Below are 27531 nucleotides of genomic sequence, written 5' to 3' on the forward strand. Positions count from 1 at the left end.
TGTCATCCACCATGACACCCAGGTCTTTCTCTGCAGAGCTGCTCTCCAGAAGGTCGGTCCCCAGCCTGTACTGGTGTCTGGGGTTATTCCTCCCCAGGTGCAGGACCTTGCACTTGGCCTTGTTGAATTGCATGAGGTTTTTCACTGCCCAGTTGTCCAGTCTGTCCAGGTCCCTCTGGATGGCAGCGCAGCCCTCTGGAGTATCGGCTACTCCTTCCAGTTTTGTATCATCAGCAAACTTGCTGAGGGAGCACTCTGTGCCTTCATCCAGGTCATTGATGAATAAATTGACCAGGACTGGACCGAGGACTAACCCCTGGGAGACACCACTAACTACAGGCCTCCAACTAGACTCGGCACCGCTGATCATCACCCTCTGGGCTCCAAAGAGCTCATGCAGCTCTCTAAAGGGCTTTAGAGAACATGTTTTAGACATAAATTAGAAGAGCGCTGCATCTCTTCAGGGCCTTCAGAGGCAGAAACAGAGGGTAGGAAAGAACCTCCACTCCCCAAGACCATGCCCCATCCTCAGCCTTAACTGAAGCCAACCCCCAACCCTTTCGTAATAACATCACAAACAAGTGCTGTCTTGGGCTACTTAGTTTCATGCCACCCACCACATAGGTACCTACCTACATTTCTTTGGCTGGTACAGTTGTTATCTAACATTGTCTTGATTGACTATACTTCCAAGGTAAAGAACAAAGAAAATGTCATTTTGCACAAGAAATTCCTACAATTTTTAGGCAGTTCTATCCTGTTTGAATTCCTGGATAGCCAGACAGGAGTTGAAATGTTCATCCAAAGTTCAGGACTTCTTTCTTTGTTCTGTCTTAAGATGATGATTGGTAAAAATGCCGTTAGTCTTCTTACTATTAATAGTCTTTTACTTCCATGTTGGAAGACAGACAGATAGAAAAACCCCCCACACAAGTACTGGTGTTTTCCCACATACCCCCAGAGTCACAGTGAACTGAACTCTCTCATTATCCTCCTACACAATGAAACATTTAGCACCTCCCCACACACACTGCTGAGCTCCAGCATGTTCACCAACCAAAACATACAAAATACTTCAATTTCCTGGAACTGCAGGATTAGGAAAGCGTTTCAAACTGCCACACAAGTCACGTTAGCAAGTTCCGTTTCACTCACTGTGTCTGACTTTGCACAACCAAGTCAGTACAGTTAAACAGCTGAAATACAATGGTGTGAACTCATGCTGCTCAGGCAGGCCTGTCACTGCCATTGCTTAAAAAGCAGATCTGTTGACATTGAATATCTTAACGCAGTGATCAGCACCACAACTTGCAAGCTGCAACCACTTGCTGCTGTCGTGGTCGTCATGTCCAGCTCTGCCCTCCCGGGGTCTCCAGCACAGACGCTTCACAGCAAGAGCGTGGCTTTGGCTGCAGTAAAAGGAAACCCACACGTAACTGCCAAGCCCCAAGCACAGCTGGACACGGGGGCATGAACACCGTCGTCTACGTAATGGACATTTTCCTGTCAACATTATCAACACACACACACACCCCCACCCACCCTGACTTGTGATAAGCAGCAGGTATTAACTTCCTAAAATAAGCAGGAACTTAAACAAAAACACGATCTTCTGCTCATCAATAACTTAAACAGCTACTGGTTTCATGTTGCAGGTCTGACATCTCAATTGCCGAGTATGACAACTGGCTTCTTGCCAGAGACTTCCTGTAATTTGACATCTGTTCAAGCACATACAGGCAAAAGTTACCATCATCTTTCATTCCTGGTACTATCAATGCAAGTGTGTAAGAGAAGAGTCTATGAAACATATTTCAAAGAGAAATACCAGAAGCATCTCCACAGAGATACTAGTTTCTCTAGCTCTTATTCCATCTCCAGTGCGTGCAACTTGTCATTCACAGAATCACAGAATGGTTAAGGTTGGAAGGAACCTCTAGAGATCATCTAGTTCAACCCCCCTGTTCAATCATCTAGTCCAACCCTCCTTTCACTATTGCTGAGCAGAGATCCACACAGGTGCTTAGTATGTTGCCTTAAAGTCTCTTTGCTGACAATTCTTGCAAGCAGAGAGCACTTTTTTGACAAAGGAAGAAGTAGAGCACCAGCTATATTGCTTGGTGATAAGACACCAATCTCTAATGAGTGTTTTTCTGTGATTCCCTCTATTCTTCTGTCCTGCAGAAATCAAGCGTGCAAATAGCAGAGCTACAATGTGATGAGAAAAATCTCATTCTCTTGGTTTCTGCTAGAAGCAGCTGCAGAAGATTTTCTGATGTGCAGCCCAAAATGCTCACATGCTCTCGCCAGCCCTCACTTATTTACTGATATATTTAGAGAGTAAGGCCTTCTCCCTTCGATTTCTATCATTTCTAATGCCTAAGGATAATAAAGTTTCTAAAAATAAAACAAACCCCTCCCCACCAGTGCACACGCACACTCTGTAAGCCAAAGAAGTGAATAACCTGTCAAAATTTTTTTTACACATTGTGAAGCATCTTATGGTTTTACACCTCCTCCCACCCCTGCCCCCATCTTCTGTTTTACTTCTTAAAATATTATTTAGAATCCTTAAGTTCCATGTTTTGCTTAGAGGGATCAGGGATGACATTTTCCAAAAAGTATGGCAAACTTAGTATACAAATGCAACCTGTAATCCCTTTATACTGTAAAACCCGAATTCCAGAACTGTCTTAGGAAGGTGTTCCCTTGCTTCAGCACCCTTCCCACGAAATACCTGTTATCCATTTGGACACACTTGCTCCAATCCTCCGACGCTGGTTCCTGCCCACTCTGCTTCCACGTGTGCAAATTAATCATCCCGCTCTCTAAGCCTATTGCAATGATGTATCTGTCAAGAGGGCAAACACATTAGCTGAATAGGTTAAAAAAGCAGCTTAAAGGAAGCTGGAAAGAGCCACTGCTCTAAACCTTTGTGTGGCAGCTTCACATAAGTATTTACTTTTTTACCAAGAAACAGAGATTTTAAACAAAGTTTCTTCCTAAAAAAGCAAACCAGAAAGCTGCAAAATATATCTGCATATAAAAAAAAAAAAAAAAGTGCTCGTAAGGAGGGATATTAGCGCATCAGACCAGCTGATGTTGATGGGAAAACAAATGTGCTGTAGGTGCACTTGCCCACTCACCCCCCCCACCTCATCACTGTAAGGGGCAACAGAAAGACAGGAAAGAAAACGGGTGAATTCAATTAAAGAAGAGCCAAGATATCTGACAAGTAGATTTTAAGTAATTTTTGACAAAGTAGATTAAGTCACCAAAACTGACTCAAGTGGAGGAAAAAACCCACTAATCTCTGTATTAACGCAGCCAGAGCTGTGTTACAGGAGACGGCCGTACCTGCCGCCGGGCGCCAGCACGCGGCCCACGCTCACTGCCATGACCGACTCGCCGGCGTCCAGCGCCGTGGAGCGAGGCCGCACCGCGTCCAGCGCCGTCACTTCGCTCGTCTCAGGCGAGTCGCACTGGCCCCAGATAATGACCTGTTGGAAAAGGAATCATCGAGAAATGTTCACTTTCATCTTTTTGCACTTAATGAAAATGTCGGGAACGCCTTAATTACAACACCCCCGAAGCACAGAATGAAGTTGCTGACCCCTAAAGTAGCCAAAAAATTCTCTCTACAGAAGTTCAATTCTTTAAACAGACTGGCTCAGGGAACTAAATATACTGACAACAAGCATAGCCTCCATTATTAATCCAAATCAAACAAACAAAAAAAACCCCACTTAAAGAGACGCCTAAAGAGTTGTGTGACGTGCTCATCGTAAGAAGGGAGTGTACTTGACAGACCCCTTTACTTGGAGTAGGGAAAAGTCTGATTCATTTCTATGGAAATACACACAATATTGTTTTTATTTATTTACTGATCCTATTTCCAGAAGTACACAGCACCTGCTAGCCTAAAATACATTTTAAACTATTTCTTAATTATGTTAGGCTTTATTAATTACCTTTTTGTCCCTACTGCCAGTAATAAAATACTTGCTATCCGGTGTCCAGTCACAAGACCAAATGATTCGACTGTGAAGAGCTGTGTTTTTGTTTGTGGACGCACAGAAACAGAAAACAGGTCCTGAAATATAATATGCAGAGAAAGATCCTTGCTTCAGTTCCTTTACATATATTTACACACAGTACTGTGTGTAAGAAAGACAGTACTCAAAATCCTGCAACTAAACTCCAGCAGTAATGGATTTATCTTTAAACGAGTTGGGAAGACACAGCAGCTTCCCCCTCCACCCCCAACACTTCCCACTTCCCTATGAGCATAATTAGCACTTGTTCCAAATCACACCAGTCAATGTGGGCAGCACTAAAACTACGGCAACAGTTTTTTCTTTTACATGTTTCAAAAGACACAAACTCTAAGCAGAGGATGCTAATATTCTATTAAAGCTTTTAAGAGTATGGTGCAGTTTTTACCACATGTGCACATACCCCACCCATGAGCATTAACATGCTCAGCAGCAAGCACTTTCTGATTTTCCAAGGCAGAAAGCTGTGATGAGAAAGTCAACTGAATCTTTACTGTCTGCTCTTTTCCACCCAGAGGCATTCGCAGTCAAATCCATCAGCTCCGAAGGATTACGAGAAAGGCACACCGAGGACGGCGGCCGATCCTGCGGGGAGGCTGGGAGCGCGAGCGGCAGCACGGCAGCCCTGCGCGGCCACGGCGCTGCGGCACCGCTTCCGCCTGCTCGCCGCGGCTGCGCCGAGCGCGGGCACCGCGCTGCCACACGCGCGTCACCGCAGCCAACGCAAAGCGGTCGTTGAGCAGAAGAGCGCCTCAGCGAGGGGCAGACTTGTCATCCTCGTTTAAACGGCACTGCAGACATTATTAAAGACTTTTCTACTTTTTAAGTCGTTTTGTGGCTTCCCTATAGACCATCAGCGTACTGAACTTCTAATAAAAAGTAGTACTGTGGCGAGTCTAGAAGGCTTCAAATATGCGTAACCATTTCACATATCCTACCTGACTCTGATGAGTCTTGTTTCTTCCACAGTGACCAGTTCCTGTCTCTAGAAACAGCTAATAAAAGTTTGTCATTGGGAGAAAACGCCAGCTGAGTAACAGTCAGGTTGTGAAATGTCAAACTCTGCAGTTTCTTCCAAGAAGCAGTGCTCCACAAAATAATAGCTGCATGTTCTTTTTTGGAAGCCTGTATTGATGCAGTAACACCAGTTAGAATTAAAGAAAGCAAATACGAGTATCAAAAGTTCCAGGGAGAATTAAAGAAAGCAAATACAAATACCAGAAATTCCAACAAGGCACTAGGGGCCCTGTTTGTTTGCTTGGCTTGCAGTGAGTCAGCTTTCCTTTGGCAAGTTTCAAGTTTATCTCACACATATTTTAATAACTTCTTATTCATATTGACAATATAATAGTAAGAAAATGCTTTGTATCAATGTTTGTTAGACTTTAAAATATAAATTTTTTCTTCCTAATATCTTTGAGTGAATTATACATCCTTAAGAAATATTAAACCTTGTGTAAACACCTTTGCAAGGTGATTTAGACAATTTTTTTCTGGTTAACTTATATACCAGAATTCAGCCTGAACCAAACCCTGACACCTGCTTTATCCATCCTAGGAAACCAAGAGCACTTTTCACTAGATGGTGCTAGCATCTTTTCCTACCTTACATGCTGAGGCAATCACTGTATTGGAATTGTTGCAGGCAACACAAACAACTTCATATCCATGTCCGTACCTGAAAAAAACGTGAAGAGATATTTAGCACATCACAATCATTTTTGTGGTACTTATCAAGCACCACAAAAGCAGATACTTATTATTAATTTTAACCCTTTTGTAGAAATGAAAGAAAGCTGCTGGGAATTTTCCTTCAGCACTGTTATTGCACAACACACTAAATAACTGCAGATAATGTTTGTTCTGCATTCTGCTTAAAACATCTGCATAAATTTTTCCACGCAGGCACAGTCTACGAAACAACCTCTCCAACATCTCAGAGTCCTAAAGCACTGGCACTGCAAAACCACAGCAACAGTTCACAAAGCACACAGCAGCAGTATTATTTAATATATTCTTAATTTCTGTAAGGTAGTTTCAACACCACCACCAAAACCATGGAGTCATATATTTGAAACTCAGCACAGAAAACCATTCTGTTAAATACTGAGAAATCTTTTCTGAACCAGAGGACAAGACTCAAGTCAGAAGAGGAAGACCCTGTAACTCCTGGTCTTTACACAAACTGCTGGAATTCAAGCTCACGTGTTCTGACTGGGATTCAATCTATAAGCAGAAGCACCAAACATAATTAACTACTACACAAAACAGATTAATAAAGAAGGAAACTGGAGATGCAATCTGGAAACAGTGGGCAAACACCAGCTAAAAGGGAGGTGCTTATGCTCTGGGGCGAAGAGAAAAAGATGCCCAACAATTAAACACCATCGGGGAGGAAGTGAGAGGGGAAACAGATTATAAATAAGTTATTTGTAACCTTTAAATATTTAACTTTCTATGAAAACCTGTTCTAGGGTCAGATTTACACTATGGAGCTCACTTTTCTAAAAATGTATAGAAATGTTTAAGAAACATGCAAGTCTCCAAGAATCAAGTTCAATGAACTTCGGATGAGCTCAGCTCGACTCAGTTTGGCTTTTTTAGTTTTTCTTGTTTTCTTTTCTTGTAACTCTTGAACAACGAGACAGGGCAATAGACACTGTTCGCAGCCACCCTAAGTGCTGATATATTGCAACCTGTTCCTTTCTACTCACGGCCTTGCACTCGTGGACTATATTATTATTTCTGCACAAGGAATAATAAAACAGGATAGACTTCTTCAGCTTGGAAAACAAGACAGGGTTAACAACACTGGTCCACAAAAAAACCAACAGCAAAAAAAAAAAAAAAAAAAAGGCCTGTTACATTCCAGAGCAAAGCCCTGAAAGCACATGGCAATTCCTTAGAGCAGACTTGAAACTTTACTGATCTCTTGGAACAAGGAAGAGTGAGGGATCTGAGCCCTGAACAGATCTCTAGGACAGAAGCACCTGAAGGTACAATGAAAGTATGAGCATTAGAAAATTCAGCTGAAGAATCCTGGCAAGAATACATACTTCACTGTTCCTGCAGCAATCAGTGAGATAGACTGGTAACACTAAGCAGCCCCAGCTGCTGTTTTCTGTATTGTTTCCTGTTTTTACATATTTATTTTTCAAGCAATACACTGTACACAGATCAAGCAATAAAAAAAGGTTTACAAGATCGGATGTAGCGTGCTGTAATAGCTTTCTGGAAATATATATATTTATATAAACTTTTTCTTAAAAAAAAAAAAACAAAAAAAACACAACTTACAGCTTTTGAATTTCAGGCCACAAGGTGTTCTGCAGCAAGTGATCCTCTGGGGGAGGTTCTAAAAGATATTTGTACAACATGTTCACAGGTGGTGCTAACTAGTTTAAAAATCAGCAAAATTCAGCTCCAAATACATACTGAAACTCACTTGCTATTTCATAATACACAAATAAATCCCATACCTGTAAGGATCAAGGGTTGAAAATTAATCTCAGGATACTGATTGGAAATTGTGTTAAACGTTTCTTCATCTTCAGCTGGCTGAAGAGCGATATCTTCTAATCAAATTAAAGGACTTCATTAGCCAGAGAAAAAATACTTGACAGGAAGAAAAACATGATTAAGTATTACACAAGTAAAAACTACCTATTAATTTCAAAATTTCCTTCCCTTCTATATTTTATAAAAAAAAAAAAATCTCCCAAACAAGCAATGATCTTCCAAATTTAAGTGATATCCTGCAAATAAAAAGTCAGGCTTGCCCAGGCATATCTGCTATTTGCAAATTTCAGCAAAGCTGTCAAGTGCTCAGTCCCTACCTTTAGACAAACATACTAAAATAACTGAAATTACTCCGTTAATTTGTAAGTTAAAATTCAGTTCTACCCTTTGTTTTGAAAGTATTATTTAAGAAAAAGATACAGCCGTGGGTAAAAGTTGCTCTCAAACATTATCTGGAATCCTAACTGACCCTGAAGGCCCCTCTAGACAGGAGCAGGTTCTGTGGGGCTGCAACCTGCAGCCATCCAGGCTGATGGAATGTGGAGAATGGTGGAAGATGAAGGAAAACTGGACACCAACCTTTTCTACTCTGCTGCTGAATGCGCCTCCTCAAATCATTCAAAATCAGAAACTATGTGTGTGAAAATACTTTAGGAGACAGGAATTTAGTTCCCTCTACTAGTGGAAGGACTTGCAAAAAAGCAGAAAAAAAGAAAGCTTTGCTGTACTTAACCAATTTGTAAAATATACTTTGGCAAAAACCATCTTTCTCAAAAAAGGATGTATGACAACCTCCTCTACTGACATTGAAGATCCTGGAGAGAATGTTTGAAGCTACATCTTCTGATTAAAGTAGGCAGAAAAAAGCAGGTCCGACCTAACTGTAGATTCCATTGTGAATGTATTTTATCACAGATTTTAATAAATAAGAGACTTCCAGGATTATCTATCCTCAGATACAATTCTGACATGTTTGTCATTCTAGACACAAAGTTTATGCCTCCTTCCTGGCCTCCCCACAGTGGGATCCCTACCACCTTGTCAAGAAACTCATCAGGCGCCTCCCTAGCCTTCACAGCCAAAGCGCTTGCTGCGCACCTTACTGCTCCTCCCTCAACATGCTCACAAAGCGTCACGCGCCTGGAGGAGGTTATGGCTGCTCCTGCTGGAAAAGAGCAAGCGACCGATGCCCTCGGAAGCAGCGCCACTTCCACGGGCCTCTGCTGGGCTGCCGGCGTGCAGGGAGCGTGAGCAGGGCTTGGAAACGGCTTGGCAGTTTGAGGATACAGACACTTCATAGCAAAACACAAGCAGCACCTGGGAGCTCCTCATTAGCTGCAGAACTGTTCCGACTTTGCTAGTACCAGTAGGTTATTTATGTTCACTTTCACTTGTCTTTTTTTTTTTAAATACCGTATTTAGGTGCTACCTACCACATAAACACTTTGCACAATTTTGTTTCTAAAGTTGCATTTTATGCAAGGGTACAATGATGGACCTAACTGTTTTACCGTATGCTTTTTTTTTTTTTTAGTATTTTTAAATTTTCTAAATGAAGCATCATCACAATTACTTCTCATTACCCATACCTTTAAAGATGGCTTTATTGGACAAGCCCAAAGCTGGCACAACTGCACCTTCTGGAAGGTCAGATGTTTGCTGAATTAAAATAAAAGAATTAAAATACAAAATAATTAAAAAAAAAGAATTAAAATACAAAAAAAAAGAATTAAAATACAAAAAAGAAAGAATCAAAATAAAATAAAATAGAAAAAGCGGTTAGGTAGGTCAGATTGCTGCATAGAACTAGCCTGCAGGTGGCACACATGGAATCTCTACAATAAAGAGCGACTTCGCTAGAAAGAGAAGTGAGCGGGAGCCCTTTGGAAATCTCCTGCCATGTCCACAACATCCTCAGGGAGGGAACAGTAACAAGACACCATGAACCAGAAGCCGCCTTTGCCAGACCTCAACTCCTCAATTCAGGAGGAGTTTCTCTGCTGTAAAGCATGCATCCTCATTCCTACACACAGGCCTTCATCACCATTTTATTTATTATAGGAGATATATATATGTGTGTGTGTGTGTATATATAAATATATATATATGCGCGCACGTGTGTGTATTAGATGATTACCTAGAGCACTGTGCTGAGGAGAAGGAGGATGTGTTTTGAAGAGGGAAGGGAAAGTGACAGTCTGTGCTCATGATTTCAGTATGTGACAGGGATGTGTTTGGAGCAGCACTGAGGAAAGAACATAATCCAAAAACCTACATCCATAAAGGTACCAGGGAAAAGACAAAAATCAGAAGAGATGAGCTTGGGGCCAGTTGTGCGGGATGGAAAAGGACCATCTAATAGCTGTAACTTCTCACCCTTAGAGTATCTGAAGGGTTCAAAGGCTATGTTACGGAATTAATAATTTAGATGACAGCTTAAATTGTGCATTATTTAATTGTTCACAAGTTTGTAACCATCCGACACACACAAACCAGTCTAAGACCTCTAAGGCAAAAGCAGTTCTTCATTACAAGCCAAGGCACAATGCAAGCCCATACATTTGGGCTGAATAAAAATTCTATTCACTCTTTTTGGAATATAAAATCATCTTTTCAGTTTAAAGTGTTTTTGAGAAGGTGATTGAGAAAAAATGAAGGAAAGCTCACACACATTAAAAAAAAAAAAAAAAAGGTATTCACAATTTCAGTAAAGCTACTTAAAAGTAGTTATATCTTTAGCACTTATAAAGTCTTCCTCTCCAAACAGAGCCGCTGTTAAACTTTGGGATGCAGATCAAAAATAGCATGCAGAAGAGCTAAGAAGCCTTTTTAACATAAAAGCAAAAAAAGTGACATCTGCCTGCACAAAAATATGTTATTTGCACAGTGCCATTAATGCAAATGCTTAGAGAGAGTCACGATATTAAGGCAATAAACAACCACTTATGTAACTTCTTGCTATTGAAAATGAACGGATGAAGTGGAAGGGCTAATCCTTGCCTGAGAAGCTGCACAGGAAACACAGCTTTTGGGGCAGAAATGCCAAGCACTGTGCCCAGGTAACTATCCTGAAGGACTGCCCCGTAAAAAGCAAAGAAAAGTAGAATTACACCCTGAAGAGATGGGGAAGCAAATAAAGGACAGTAGTTCTACAACCTTATCTTTTTTTTTTTTTTTTCCCAGAGTAGGCAAAAAAGAGAGCCTTTATCTTAAATAAAATGAAAAAAAAAACCACCACCACCACACACACACAGAGAGTAGGAAAGGCAACTTATCTTCAGTACGCTATATAGCCCTAACAGCCTCACAAGGAAATTTCTACTGCTAATAGGAAACAAAGCACGAGTATAGTTTATAAATATTTATACATAAAACTAACAACAATGCTGACAGCTTTGTTACTTCAAAGCATATAGTTAAAAATAACAAACTACACCTAGACAAGACCACTTCAGCCCTAAAACTGAGAAGGATATTTTCAAGCTTTGTTTGCTTTCAAATCACTAGGGTGCATACAACCCTCTACCCGTGCTGACAACTTCTTACAATTTACCCATATCCTTTGCAATCTCAAGGGGGCAGGTTTCGCTTTATTTCAAAGAAGGCCTGTTTGACATGACAAGACCGTGTAAATACACATGGAACAAGACGCACAGAAGCAAAAGAAATGGGAGGGAAAGAAAACAAAATATGAAGTTTTAGAAGTATTACAGAATCGTTATGGGATTTAATCCATTTGATGTTCTCTGAAGGAGTATTTTTACTGATGTCTTCATCAGACAGTATTTTTACTGGCTGTCTTCACTTAGCACTGTTCAATTACTTACGCGGTAGTGTAGCTTCCCAACTGGAATACCAGTGATGTTACTGAAATTCTCTACAAAATTCCTGGGAGCCCGGAAGACTCGCAGCACTTTTTCATCCGCCCCGGACACAAACTGGAAGCGGCCGACCATGGCCAGGCAGCGCATGTCGTAACCGTGTATCTGGGGCCGCGCGATTTCATGCCAGGTTACCTGAAGGAGCAAAACGTGGTTCTGAGCTAGAGAAGCAGCAAAACTTTTGAGCAGCAAAAAAAAAGAGCAGTGATTCTTCATGTTCATATAGCCAGCAAGCAACAGCAACCATCCAATAATGCTTATAAAGCTGACGCAGGTGAGGATATATCAGCTTAATACCTTCTAAAACATCTGAGGGTAGCAATTATCACCTCCCCTTCTCCTGCTGCCTTTCAGGTACAAAAGCACCATAATCAGCAGGCTAGGTTCATCCTTCCTCTCTTCTTTATATCAAAGATTTTAGCAGGATCATTCTAGAGAAACTTTACCAAAACTGTCAGAAAAAATCTCACAGGAAAAGAATCTGGAAAAATCATGGTGCTTTCAGAAGTGGTGTCATTCAAATATTCTACCTTGTTTCTAGTTTCCTGAAACATAAATATTTGCACTTCAAATATAAATGTTCATACCCAGCAAAAATCATAATTAACAACTGACCAGAAATTAGAACGTTCATACTATGCTAGTATTCTTTGCTGAGAATGATCAAAGATATGAAGTTATTTAAATAAACCGCTTTTTTAATAATTAGTTTGTTCTAGCATGAACAAATGTCTTCAGGAAAGTCTGCTGTCCAGAAACACTCTTATTTATTTGTTTATTTATTAAGTGAACTGACATTTGTTACTACTTATACATGATGCTTTAATTGGAGGAAAAAAAGTGATCTGCACTTTTGAGTTAATGGTGAGCAGAATCTTGATCAGATTATCTCCATACTAGACTGCCTAGAAAGTTACAGGGAGGTTGGAATTTATGCTGCAGTAAACATTATACAAACATAAAGAAAGGTGTTATCTTGACTATAAACTATCAATAGCTTGCTAAAAAATTGTATTAATCTTATATATGAACATTTCCCATAGACTATGAACAGGATATTTGAGAGAGACTATGAAAGCTCTTATTTTTAAAGTCCTCCATTATTTTCCAATATAGAAAGAAAAAAAAATAGAATAGTAAAAGACAAGATACGCTCTCTTGCAAGAACATTGTAATTTTTCAGATGCTAACCTCAGTATTGCAAAAAAATTAAAAGCCTACATTATCTAAATAAACTCAGATCTTTTTTTCTACAGCAGCATTAGCTATGAGGCACAAATCCTGAACATACAAGAATTCTTTAAATTACCCTTGCCCACCTAAATCATTTCACCTCACTCCACCAGCAGGATACAGCAGCTCTCTGTAACTTAAGATCTGAGTTTGGAACAAACCTGAGTAGTAGGCCTAACTGGCAAGGTTTCTTCATCAGGCTCACAAAAGCCTTTGAACAACGTACCTCTGCCTCGTGCTTTCTCTTCCAGGGAGCGAAGACTCTAGTAGTTTGATCAGAACCAACACTGACGATAAACTCTCCTTGGGGATCCCACTTTACATCCTCTACACTGCTAAAATGTCCTGAGATCACAACTTCTGGAGTCCATTCTTTCTACATTTAAATGAAAACCAAACAAATAATAATAAGAATAAAAAAATCCACACTTCAATCGACCGATTGATGTATTCTACCAAAATACGAGTGACAAAATACAAATGTCTTTATCAGGAAGTCAAAAACAAACAAGTAGACATTTGAGAACAGTAGGTTACTAGAATCCGGAGTGGCCAAATGGACACAGGTGGTGTCACAGGTAGAAGATGGTTTATTACTCAAAACAAGAAACTTGTGTTACTGGCTCACCTGCCATTTCTGAAGGGCTGTGCAGGAGGAGGGAGCCTGGCCTCCTCTGCCGACTGCCTTTGAAACCATAAAGCCACTAACAGGCTTCACAGCCTCCCTTCTAGGCGGGGGTGAGACTCCTGCAGAATATTATATTTGGAAAAGGTAAATTTCTATCACTTATTTTAAATTGGCCTGCTATGCTTGGTATTTCCTATGAAGTTTAGAACTTTTCTCTAGTGACAGGTATTTTACAGTGGTAAAATACAGTGTATTTTATAACCCCTCCCAAAAGAGTTAAAGGTGGGAAGGATGAAACAAAAAACAGAGAAACAAAACCAAAAAACACCTTACCTTATTCAGTGCAGCCTGTTTCCAGAGGTGCAGCGCTCCGTGAAAAGCATGAGCAACAATCATTGAACCATCTGGGCTAAACTGGCAGTCAAAAAATCCAAGCGTGTTGCCGCCGACTTCTCCTACCCGCACCTGAGTTAGTGACCACAAGGGAAATATCCGTTAAAATGACTTCCGCTCTTACAAACTTACCCTAACGTCACCAAATGAAGGTTCAGCTACAGGCAAGAACTTGGAGAAATGTAACAACTGCAGACTTAAGTGCCAAAATACCACAGGACTTAAAGCCACATGTACCTTTAACAGGGCTTCCTTTCATAAGCATCTCAGAAAGGGATCTTCCTCAATCACCCAGGGGTAAGGAAGGGGAAAAAACAACAACAAAAAAAAAGAACACACACACACAACTGACTCCACACATCCCAGATAGTTTGTGTCATATTTTGGTCTTTGAGTCTCTCTAAGCACATGCGCATGTATAAATACACACTCACACACAATCCCCATACAGCTCCTTTAATGCTCTTCCAGGGTTTTGATTACATTTTAAAAAAAATGTTAAAATTTCTCTTTCAAGGTTTGACAGGCTAGAACATGATTTCTTTTGCATTAAGTTCCCCAAATTCCCTCAGTTTTACACAAATGCTTTCAAGTCCAAAATGAAACGAACCTGTAATTAACATGAAGTTAACCAGTCCACGTTGCCATTTGGCATGAGGCTATGCCCAGTCAGCTAGCACCAATTCCAGACAACGTGCCACGTGTGTATGATATTCACCTGCTTCATGTCAGAAGCAGAATTCTAGCCCCACCTCTGAGCAGTGAACTGATACTGTGAAGTTTTCCTCTTCAACACATTAAGACAGAAAAGGGTAGAGAATAGGACATACTCCTTGCCTACTTCCTTACAATATTGATTTAAAACATAAATGAAGAACACATTACAGAATGCATTATCTCCCTTTCTTTTCTTGCAGGCTACTGATATGGGTCTCCATCAATGCAAAAAGGAAGACTGCAGCTGACATGTCTGATGTGAACTGTAAGCTACACACCTGAGATCTAAGCAACACAAAATGAATGTAAAAAGGAGGAGCAACAAACCTCCAAAAAGCCTTACAGCGCAACTGAGGCTTGGAAAATTCACCCAAACACTGCACAGGTACATCAAGTAGCATCTCTCTGTGCCAACCTTAAGGAAAAAAAATCTACTAATTCTAGTAGGACAGCCTGACTGTTTCCTTTTTCTGTTGAAAAGCACACACAGACACACACACAGACCCCCCACTATCCTACTTCCTGTTTCCTCAAAAGAGGATCTGCCTTTTTTTTTGTGAGAGGGAAAAAAAATCACAAATCAACAAACAACAGGCATAGCACGAAACTTCTGGACAGTTTGGAAAAGCAAGTCAAGGAAAAGACATTAGATACATATGGCTGTACTACATGGTTGTACTACTTCTTTTAGGATGATCTGTAACACTACTCTAAATAGAGTGAAATGGGACTATTTGGCACAAATGGAAGAAAAACAAAATGCTACAGTCCCCTCCCAAAATTACTACGAATACGACAAGGCTGTGCGTTGTGTTAGCTGCTCTGTCGTAACGGCTTAAGAACACGTTCCGATAAATATTAATGACATAATTTAACGTGATTTCTTCCTGCTCTTACTAGAGCACAGAGTGTTACTACCTGGCACCCGACCTGCTAAGCCATGAATGACACTCAAGCAACTCCTCGATACAGTGATAAGCAAGGGAACAAGTAATAACAGTTATGCTGCATCACAACGTCGTCTTTTTGACAGCCATAGTTCTAACCGCAAAAGAGCGTCAAAAAGAAAGTTTCTGCTAGAAATGATTTTTGTCTTTCTTTCCTAGCCCTTTATAAAGCTTCTATTCACCCTAGTACACACATGATGCTGGAAACAACATGCAAACACCACCTCTCATGAGAAACAGTGACACTTGCCTGTTCTAGCCAGACTCCAGATTCCTCTTCAGGTGCCCACAGGATCACAGTTTTGTCCATGGACGCAGACAGTATTCTCATGGGCTGCTGCATGCTGCCATCTACAGCACAAGGGAAAAGATCACCCCACAAGCTACAGCAACGCTCTCTAAAATAATTCCGTGATATTGAAAATCCAGGCATGCCCCCAAAACTGTGGAGCACTGGAGATTTAAAATGTGGCAGTTAAGTGCTGGACATTTTAAATGTCTTGTAAAAACTCAGGCATTATTATTAGAAGGCGTATTTTTTTTCCAAAGATGATATATCAAAGAAAAAGGTAAAATATATACACGATGACAAACAAATTCTACTCTTTAATTCTCTCCAAAATGATATTAAAAAAGCTGTAACTTGGAGGAAAAGCTAGAGCTTCACACAGAGCTCTGCATAACAGTTCAGTTCTTTACCTCCAGTAAAATCTCTGTACTTACCACCAGGTCGACAGTTTAAAATAATCTGTATGTCAATATTCACTGTTGTTCAAAATTAAATGTCAGATTCAAGGTATCACAGAACAGTTGAGGTTGGAAGGGACCTCTAGAGATCATCTAGTCCAACACCCCTGCTCCAGCAGGGACACCTAGAGCACGTGGCACAGGGTGGCATCCAGGCGGGTTTGGAAGATCTCTAGAGAAGGAGACTCCACAGCCTCTCTGGGCAGCCTGTTCCAGGGCTCTGTCATCCTCACAGTAAAGAAGTTCTTCCTCACATGGAGATGGAGCTTCCTGTGTTTTAATTTGTACCCATTACCCCTTTTCCTATCACTGGCCACCACCGAGAAGAGTTTGGCCCCATCCTCCCTACATTCTCCCCTTATGTATTTGTACACATTGATCAGATCCCCTCTCAATCTTCTCTTCTCCAGACTAAACAGGCCCAGCTCCCTTAGTCTTTCCTCATACGATAGGTGCTCCAGTCCCTTAGTCATCTTTGTGACCCTATGCTGGACCCTCTCTAAGGCACTTCGGGCTCTAGCACTTCGCAGTAGATGCTGCTCTCTGAGGTGGTGCTGCACTGCTGCAGGCGACAGTCCCACAGTGCTAGAACAGGAGGAGGGAGCTGGTTCATCAGCCAGCGAAGATATTGCAGGGAGAACTGCAGAAAAGCCTTCCCAGAAGGATGGGAATGCTGGTGTGCATCCCCTCAGCAACACCTGTGTTAATAGTGCCATGTCTCTGATCGTCACCCCTGGAGGTAGCAAGCAATGCCCCGAGTGCATCTCTCGGATCCGCCTAGGCCTGCTGAAGAGGAGTATCTATTCTGGGAACCCAACTTTGGGCAAGCTAAAAAGAGAGAAGCAGCTGCCTAAATGCACGTATGCAGAACCATGATGTGAGACACTTAGAAAAAGCTTAACGGTCTAACAGGACAGGGCTTTCTGTGTTACCCTCTAGGGCTTGCACACCGACTTATATTTTGTCTAAGGAGCAAAAACTTGCATTTATAAGTTCAAAAAAAAAGTAAAAGAACAAATAATTAAATAAGCCTTCTCAAGCACGTGGCATACCTTTCTTAACAGGTATTTTGCCATTCTTATTTCACTATACTGCTGAAGAACTGCATACACACTGACAAAGCTGTGCTGGCACTGGTTAAGTCACCTGACACAAAACTAAAACATAACAGAAAGAAAAAAAAAAAAAAGTGGAGCTTTGCTAAGACAAATGTAACAAAGCCTTCTCACAGTATGAGCATGTCAAATCAAGAGCCTCATTCCTTTAATTCCTTTATTTGTGAGCGTCTGCCCAAGGCATAATTCAGTACTGCAAACAGAACTGCCAGTATTTAAGGATTTAAAGAATAAGATGAAGGCTAGGGCAAGAAGCAGAATTTAAAAAACATAAAAAGTTTGCAATAAAAGTCTGAATCAGTGCTTTAAGACTACTCGTTAGCTAGCCAAAACTTATACTCAAGGAATTAATATATTGAAAATAAAATTAATATATCGAAGAATGAAGATGAAACTTCTGAATGTTGCTCCTTTCTAGTGCAAAACAAGGCTTTTGAGTTAAAACATACCTTCTAAAGAACTGACATTTTAAACAAATTTATGAAGACAAAACAGTAGAGTTATTACTACATACTGAACAAAATTGAATTTTATCCCACCACATTGGTTATAATAAAGTCAGTGTAGCTCAGTTTTTCATTCACAAAACAAAACAAGAATACTACATAGCATCACACAGCCACAGAGAATCTGTGCTAGCAATACATGCTATTGTGGTACATGTGGCCAAAACATCAGTTTACTCAGAAAACATCATTTGCTGAATTCTAACCCTTTCATAGTCCACAGGGACAAGTGAACAATGCCTACACGATACAAAATCTTTATGCACGCAATCCCCAACTGTTAAGGTATTTAGTATCTTTTTACCTTTGAAAAAGGAAGGTTGCCAGTGAACTGCATAAACCCAGTTTTCATGACCAGCCAACACAGACTCCAAGGTAACTGCATATGTTTTAAGGGGGTCTATCGCAAAACAGAGAAAACACATTTGTTTCTAAAATTCTGATCTTAAAGAAAAAAAAAAAAAAACAGATCATTTCTGATATTTCAAAAATATAATCAGCTGCTTTCATAACCTACCAATATCCTGCTAACACTGTATAGCTCTGAAAACCTACTTGGATGCTGGCCTCACATACCATATTGGCAGTAATATGTCAGATTATTGCCTCAGAGAAATACTACAGAATTCCTAGAGATTTCTCAAAGAATCTCAAAATACACATGCAAATTGCCTCTACTCACTCTTAAGCAAACTTATGCCTCCAAATGACTGTAACCATAAGCATTAAGATATTTTGAACAATGAACCTGGATTTGCAGCATCACCATGAGCTCTTTTTACACATTCAAAAAAAAGAGTTGTGTGATGTTTTACCACACAAGCTCCCTAGTAACTTAACCTTATGCCAACACTACAAGCCTCTGGTGTTGCAGTGCCCAAGCAGGAGGCTAACTGACCCAGTAAGGCTGCACACACTCATCCATGCTCTCACCTTTTTAAGGGTTAAGCACTACTAGTACTTCTTAAAGCAGTGAACTTGAAGGAAAAGTCAAGGTATGTTAAACTGCAGAAAAACTGTTTAAGAGCTTACTTCCCACAGACAAATTTACCTCAAACAGCGTACCTGCAGTTGGAATACGGATAATAATGCATGCTGTTATTAATGTTAAGCTCTCTGCTTTACTGTTTTTCATAGCTCACATTTAGCTGCACATAGGCATTGCTTTAAAGATGCTATTTTTTAATGGCTGCACAAAAATAATACACCCACGCTGGTCTTAGCTTCCTCTAATACAATAAAAACAAAAGAAGCTAGATGGTAACCACACTGTCTTCATACAATTAACAAATACACTAGAAAAGCTGCACAAGAGTATTTCACAGCTGCCACTTACCTTTAACGGTAAAAACATTCTCCTTCAGTCTTATGGAGTAATTTTCATCTTCTGGAAATTGCTTCGATTTTGTACACACTTTCCAAATTCTTATCAAACAATCCTGAGCACAGCTTACTAACAAGAGCTCCTCACCTGTTTGGTTAAAAAAAAAAAAAAAAAAAGTAGTTAGAAACACATACTTTTGCATGTTTTCCTCATTGTCACCCATTGCCATGTTTAATCTACCACCTTTCTAACTTTTGTCTATAACACTATCCTGATTTTCCACATCATAGAATCATGGAATCACAGAATACTTAAGGTTGGAAGGGACCTCTAGAGGTCATCTAGTCCAACCCCCCTGCACACACAGGGTCACCTAGAGCACGTGGCACAGGACTGCGTCCAAGCGGGTTTTGAAGATCTCCAGAGAAGGAGACTCCACAGCCTCTCTGGGCAGCCTGTTCCAGTGCTCTGGCACCCTCACTGATAAGAAATATTTCCTTAAGTTCCTGTGGAACTTTTGATGCTTCAGTTTCTGGCCGTTTCTTCTAGTTCTGTCAGTGGCCATCAGTGAAAAGAGGCCAGCGCCATCCTCCTCACTGCCTCCCTTGAGGCACTTACATGATATTAACATTAAGGATGTCTGTATTTGCTTCCCTATTACTTATGGCTCTCACTCTCCATATTCTGACATCGACAATGAGTTACTTGAGAGAAAGAGAGGAAAGGAGTTCTTAAGTATCATCACCATGGTTCCTTCCTCTAATTTTCTTTTTACCATTGAAAGCAGTATTTCATTAGTTAGCATCTGTTAACTATTCTTATTAAAAAATCAGGGAGAAGACTACTGCCACTGGCTTCATTAAAGCAGCCAGGTCTTTCATTCGGCTGCAGACACCAGCACAAGAAAAAGCTGCTAAACTTCCTGCTTGTTTTTATCCAGGCAAAACCAAATGGGGTAGGCCAACACAAGATACAGTATTTTGCATCAGTCTCAAAATAGCCATAATTCCTAGAACTAAAAATTATCATATAGGTTCAATAACTTATATTTTGAAGAGGAGACACAAAGTTCCACCTTTATTTTTAATAAATCGCACATCTTCAATTGGAACTACCTTGTCTTTACTCAACTGAAACTACCATAGTCTTTGCATCACCATCTCATAAAAAAATCCAGTCAAAACTGCTTAGAAGCTACAGAGCACCAAAACAATCCCTTTGAGCAGTAAAACATTACTGTCATTAAAACCACTATTCCACCTTATCGATCTTTCATACTGACCACACACTGCCCACTCAACACTTCTTATCCAGTCTTCGTGGCCAGGGAGTGTTAATGTTCTCTGAAACTGAACAAAAGTTCCTGTTATATCACAGAAACATACTTGATTACCAAGCACATACAGCCTTGGACAACTAGCTTTGGAGTTGCAAGTCTTCTATATTTACAGCTCCAATATGAACTAGGATCATCATCATCTAGGAAACAAGTGGAATATTTGAACAAGAGCAATTCAAATGCTCTTCAAGTTATGTCTATCTAGAGAGACAGATAACAGTTACTGAAAAAAATCTCAAAACGTCATCAGTAGCACATAAAAAAAGAAAAAAAATACACAAAGGAAGCAGAAAAAAATTTGCACTGTTCTAAACAAAAGACAAAAGCTCTAATTACCTGACCATCCTGCTGTATAAACAAATTTATCTTGCAGTCATCACCACCACAAGCCAAGACTGGTACTGGAAAGGAGGGGGGGAGGGAAAAAAAAGAAAAAGAAAGAAAAAAAAATAGAGTCAAAGAGTCTTCCTGGTCATGTCAACAAGTAAGAAAAAAAACTAATATTTGTGACAAACAATGACAGAAATGAGACAAAATATAGTGATACAAATATATTGGATGGCATGATACTGTATCTTTTAAGACATCTAATACTATGCAAAATAAACATGTATTTCAAGAATACAAGTTTTATATATATGTGTGTGTGTGTGTCTATGTACATACACACACACACATATATATATATGTTTGTTTGTTATGGTTTGAAACCTAAACTGTTTCTTACCAATCTGACAGCACAAGTCACTCATATTGGAATAAGTATTCAAAACCTAAGTGAATAGTATAATAAAAACATTTTCTCTTAGATCAGGTTTGAAATAATTCTAGTCTAAAAAAATAAACAAACGTACCTCTTCTTGGAGTTCTATGAGCATTGTGTTATTTTGGATAAATAATTTTAGTTAACAAGGGAAAGCAAAGGATTAACTGCTTTAAATACAAGTTTAAGCAACACGAGGTTTTGAGTATTCAGAACAAGGGGTGTTGTTTCTCAAGGTGTTTGTTTTGGAAGCAACTAGTCTTAAGAAGTTTTTAAAAATCTGCATTATAGGTTAGTATGATAATTTGCAAAAAAGTGAGTATTCACTTCTCATACAACATGATTTCAATGTTAAATTGAAGCAGTGCTCTGGAGTTTTGAAGTGAGAAACTCTTCTGTACAGTGTCATAAGTGAAGAAATAAACTACTGCTTCAAAGTATGAATTTTATACTGATTTTTGTACTGGCAGCATAGGTATATCACTTCAAACAGAAGTTTGCCTACATCATCTCAACAACCATCTACCAGTATATGAAGAATAGAGAGAGGGTTTAAGGTATTTGCTGATAAGTAACACCACTTTTGATACCACACATGTTCAGAAAGCAGATGTTACTATTTCTAAACAATGCATTTTGTTCCCTTGGTACAGTTCTTATGAGATAGAAAAACTATAACAAGTCACAGAAACTAAGCTTCTGTATAATTGTATTGGAGGCACACACTTAAAGAACATATCCCTTCACAGTTCTTAAGTGAATGTGTGCACAGAATAATTCCAAATACAGCAAGAATCCTCTGTACTTTTTCCATTGCAAGCTCAGTACTCCTTCATATAGATGGAAGACTAACAATATTTAAACACAAACCAAACAAAATGCATGCATCTGGCTAGTATGGTTATAGGAAAGGACAACATTAAGTTGAGGAAGAAAAAGAGCTTCTAGATATTTGTAACAGAAAAATATCTGTAGCAGGCTTCAAAAGCAGCTTCACTATGGAAAAACGCTCAACACAGACATTAATACACAACTATATCAACCATACTGAACATACAGGCTAAAATTGTTCACCAGTCAAACTTTTTTGTATTTATTTAGGATTGAAGAGCAGGTGAACACTGCTTTTCTGCCTGCAATTTTGATGCAGGCATGCAAATTCTTTCTCGTCATATTGCCATTCAATCCAAATGAACGAAACAATTGTACCACAGCTGAGCACATGAAACAAGTAGCCTCATTCTATCCCATTCACTTCCAGCTCCATTATTCTTTTTATTATTCCCTCTATCTTACAGAGAAACTCCATTTGCTATAATCAGCAATTATTCCAATTGCTACACAATCAACAGAAATATTTAAATATTAGCAGTAGTTTACAATGATTCCCTAGGAATTAAAAACAGGAGGAAAAAAAAAGCAAGTAAAGGCCATAAGGCCAAAGTTTTGGAGTTGGTCAACAGAAAATCCTATTACAATGTTTATAAAACATTTGGGGGATTTGGGAGTTTTGTAGGTTTTATTTTTCCGAAGTTGATATTCAAGGTTTGCAGCTATACTCACCATTGCTGCCAGGCAAGAAAGATAAGGAAACATCCATAATAAATCCATTTCCAAACTGCAATATCTGAATGCATTTAACTGAAAAATGAGAACAAACAGCATTTATCTCCCATTCAATTTTATTTTAGAGATATTGTTTTTTTAGAGGGAAAAAATAATCCTAAAATAATAAAGTTACATTTTGTCTACCTATGGAAATCCATTCAAAACCAGCTGATTTAGAAATCACTATTTGTCAACCTAGTATTAAGGCTACTAAAGAAACTGTACAACTCATTTTAAGCAATTAGTATGTCGAACTACTGAAAGTCACCCTTCCTCCAAATGCCCCTAAGACTCTATAAGTGGTTAAACTGGTGAAACATTAAGATCAGATTAACAGACAGGAAAGCAAAATATACTTCCTACAGAGGAAGAATTAAAAATGTCCTATCACACAACAGCAAGACAGAAGGGAAAAGCCAGGACTTGAGGGTGTCCTTTCAGAGCACGGGGGAACATTCTGTAGAAGGCCAGCAAGTCCAGCCTGTTCCTTCAAAGTAGGCAGGACAAGGGACAATCCTCACGTACAGCAGCTAATGGGGAAACTAGTTTTAGTTGAATTGCGCTGGCAACAATTCTCAAGTTAACGCTTTGCATCTAGATCTAAATTATCGAGTTATTATTTATGTATTCCAAAGAGCTACTCACCTGCATGAATAGCACAGTTCAACAGAAGATCAAGACTATCTCATGTTTCACTGGACTCAAGTCAGCATTAGGAAACAGATGACCAATTTAACCTCATTTTTCTAAGGACAGCATTATCATTTAATGAATTCATTTCACTTCAGACACACAGAGGAGTAGCTTTGCACCCATATTCCAGCGGCAAATTAGGGTCCAAATTATTGGATTTTGAAAACACATTAAAAGAACCTATCATCAGTAAGTTCAGACAACATAATCATTGATCAAAAATTAAATTTAATTAGACCCAGAGTTATTAAACTAGTACAACCTTAAGAGCTTCCAGACAGTCATACAGCTGCTTGAGGGACCAAAGTCTGAAGAGAAATCAGTGCCTCACTTTAGAAGATGTCAGTTTTCAGCCAGACAGAAGTGCTCCAGTGCATATGCATTCTCCACTTCTACACTTAGATGTTAAGCCAGTAGTATACTGGCCCTAATATTAACAAGTTTTACCTTCTGAACCTCCTCGCCGAGCCCAGATTCTCACGGTAGAGTCAGAAGCTGCCGAAGCTACTAACAGATGTGAGTCAGGTTCATCTGACTGGTAGACAGCATCCACTGCACAAACAGCTTCGGTGTGGCCTTCGAGAGGAACGCTTCTCACAAGCTGAGTACGGCAGAAAGAATTACACAAAGTTAACAAAATTCAGTTCCAATAGCTTACCCAAGAATATTTTTAAGAAACTTCCTTGTTTTTAAATAATTTAATAGTGAAAATAGTGAAAATAAATTGTACGTTCTGATTGCAGACCTTCTGCCAAGCATGTGCTTAAGCTACAGCATATTCCAAGAAAAACAGAGGAGAGGGATACAGCAGTAAAAAAATATAAAAAATAAAAATAAATCTAGCATTTATCCAAGCTTTGGCACAAATACTCTTGATATCTCTTTCAAAGAAGAGCTGGCAGATCACTTTGAACCAACAGAACTTTACTTTTACACTGGTTTAGAATCATTGTTAAAATGTACACATTACTCATTCTTTTCCAAAGATCGTCATTAGGCTGGGCAGCACATTAGTGGAAAAACAGGTTAAAGACAGATTTAAATAATAAATTTTGATTTATTGTTTTAAATATTCACAGCAGGTGGAAGTCAGCCAGGAAGGTGGCTCACGTGTGTGTGCGTGTGTGTGTTCCCCAGTCAAACAAGCCCAAGATTCTTTAGCCTAGGTGCACTTCCCCCTAGCGCATTACTAGTCGTGCACATTTAAAAAACTTTCAGGAAGCCTGATCTACCTTGAGATAGGCTGTGAAATGGTTTTCCTATACCATACTCCTATTCACAAATCAGCGGCTAGTTAGATTTAAGAAGTTATACAGCAAATTAGACAAAGTACCAAGTAGCTTGCTTTTCCTCTTAAAGTAAATTTTCTTCCGAGGTTTGGTTTATTCTGAAGGCTTGTATTATGCCATACTTCATCTCTGCCATTACATATTTACACCATCAATAATAAATTAGTAAAATCTCCTTATATCTCTTCACAAAATTCAACTATTGCATACCCCCCCTTTTTTTTTTTCTTAATAGAGATACTCCAACTTGTACCAGTACACAGATACTCTGATCAGAAGTGTAAACAACATTGTTACATGGACTGACCAGAAATCATTAGAAATGGACATACAGTAACAATGAAAAAGTGCATAAGAAGTTTCAAAAGAAAAAAAATCACAGTATAAAGAACAATGCAGTAAAAAACCAAAAGGTATTATATGAAAAAAAAAATCTGAAGACTAGAACAGAGATACAAGATCTTTGAGGCAAATGCACGTGATGTAGGGTTAGCTAATTTCTTAATGAAAAGCCGATTTGAAAAAGCTGTAGAAGAGAAACAGGAATAACTATCATCACACACTGTATCAACATTCTGTTTGCACAGGAATTAAAAAACACACCGTTTGGAGAAGATACTTTTGGGGTTCAATAGTCAAGGAACAATAAAGAAATAATACTGATAAAACAAGTAATCTGACAACTTAAATGATGTTACTCATGGAACTTGAGAAACTAGATAAAAATAAGAAGCAGGTCTGAAGTGATATTATTTCGGCCTACCTGATTATTCCATGTTCCCATTCCATTCCACTCCCAAAGAATAAGCTGCTTATCTGATCCACCAGAAATTAGCTCTGTTTCAGCAGCTTAAAACAAACAAACAAACAAACAAAAAAAAAAACTTTAAAGTATCCACCAAAGTAGAGATAGTATGAAAATTATATCATTTACTTCATCATTTAACATGAAAACAATATAATTTAAGACAACACCATGAGGAAAAAAAAAAATCACAAGAAAGCTCAGAGTTTCATATGAACACGATAAAGAATATGCCTTTTCAAACAGATTTTCACATAGCTGAGAAGATAATTCAATACTTTATTCTTTTGTGCAGTCTTTTTACAGGATATGAAGAATAAACAAAAAAATGGAGAGAAATATATCTAATCCAACAGAGTTCTAAACCTCACATGAATAATTTAACTCCCAAGTTTCCAGAAAACAATTTCTACTATCTTTTAAGACCAAAAAAAAAGTTGGAAAGGGAAGAAAACATTTTAGTGCAACCATTTGAAAGTTGTCATTAAGGAGGGCTCTTCTCCTACAGTTCCCCACCTCCCCCCCCGAAGTTAGGGGTGGCGGGGGGGGGGGGGAAGGGGGAGGAAGAAAAACACACACAGAGAAAAATTACAAGGCACAAGCACATTACACTAACTTTCCAATAAATACTTTGTTTTTCTTTAGCAGAGAGCTGCACTAAAAGCCTAAGGCAAGAACAAGTGCTTTTGAAAGGACTGCACCCAGCTACCTTAAAAGTTGTAACTGTCATCAGGCAAAAGCTTCATCGGGCTTTCAATTTTTCACATTTTTATCTCAGAGGTTTTTTGTTTGATTATTTGCTCATTTCTTCCTGCATATGACCCTTGCGCAGCTCACAAGCTTAATAAGCCAGAAGGCATTAACGAGGAATTACACATCCACCCTCGGGATGGAAACACTCAAAGCTCCCAAGTGTCCCAAGGAGCCTGGATGAGGTAGCACTCACGAGGCAACCCGAGGACCACTGAATAAAGTCCTGCTTCTGAGGGCAGCTCCTCAGGCCCGCTGCAGCCACAGGCACCACCATCACCAAGGACGGATAACATGAAAATTACTCAGCGCCAGCGCAGCCAGCCCCACCGGAGCAGCCAACTTAAAGGATGCGTTACGCTTTTCTGCTAAATTTAACGGGCTATATTCCCGCGAAGCTGTTTACTAAAATTCCCACCAGGAAACCGAGGCCAAGACTCAGACCAGCAACACCTCGAGGAGCCCGCGCGTCGCCACCACCGCCCGCCGCCCCGCTCGGGCCCGGGGCTCCCCGCGGCGGCACTTACCGCCGCTCCGCCGGCGGGCCCAGCGCACGCAGTTCACCCGGTCCGTGTGGCCGCGGAGGGCGCCCAGCACCCGCCGCACCTGCGCGGGCACGAGAGAGGGACACGCGTGAGACCCGCGCCGCGTCCAGCCCCGGCCGCGGCGCCCGCCGCCGCCACTCACCGCCGGCTCGTAGAGGAGGACGTCGCGGCAGCTGCCGAAGGCGAGGACGCCCGCCCGGCCCCACGCCACGAGCCCGCCACCCGCCCGGTTGGCGCAGCAGGCGGCGTGGCAAACCTCCACGGGCGCCGCCATTTCCCGCGGCCACGTGAGCTTCGGCCGGAGGCCTCACGCAAAGCCCCGTAGCAACCGCGCTCGCGCGCCGCACGTAGGAAACGTGAGGAAAAGGAGGAAAAAATAATAATTAAATAAATTAAAAAAATAAAAACCCAGGCCGGAAAAGGCGGTGCTAGGGGCGTCCTGTAGGAGCTGGAGGGCTGCGGGGAAGGGAGCGGACAGGCGGGCAGAGACTGGGACAGGAGGGGCCGCCATTAAAGCGACCGCGCGAGGGGAAGCGCGTGCGGCGCCATTGCGAAATACAGGCGAGTGGCTGCTATTGCAGCCCCTCACAAACCCCATACGTATTTTTTATTAACTTATAAATTTATTCGTTTTTAATAAAAGCAACGTGCCCTCCTATCAGAATCGCCAGTGG

At 40.2% G+C, this 27531-nt stretch overlaps 1 protein-coding gene across 1 annotated transcript; it reads right to left on the bottom strand.

Moving 5' to 3' along the window:
- Positions 1-1001: 1001 nt before the first annotated feature.
- ELP2 (elongator acetyltransferase complex subunit 2) lies at positions 1002-27131 on the bottom strand. The gene is made up of 22 exons (XM_088531358.1): positions 27000-27131; positions 26840-26918; positions 25521-25606; positions 23916-24069; positions 22731-22808; positions 20741-20805; positions 20348-20414; positions 19078-19212; positions 18046-18141; positions 15624-15724; positions 13650-13781; positions 12915-13064; positions 11402-11590; positions 9164-9233; positions 7535-7630; positions 7353-7410; positions 5661-5733; positions 4994-5180; positions 3972-4093; positions 3358-3500; positions 2738-2851; positions 1002-1409 (listed from the first exon to the last, which is right to left on the bottom strand). Exons 1-22 carry the CDS (start codon positions 27129-27131, stop codon positions 1253-1255), a joined length of 2484 nt encoding a protein of 827 aa, XP_088387484.1. The 3' UTR covers positions 1002-1252.
- Positions 27132-27531: the final 400 nt, after the last annotated feature.

This window comes from Tinamus guttatus, unplaced genomic scaffold, assembly GCF_059628265.1.
Source record: "Tinamus guttatus ecotype Peru unplaced genomic scaffold, ASM5962826v1 Tinamus_guttatus_pri_ptg000409l, whole genome shotgun sequence".
NCBI classification, from domain to species: Eukaryota; Metazoa; Chordata; class Aves; order Tinamiformes; family Tinamidae; genus Tinamus; species Tinamus guttatus.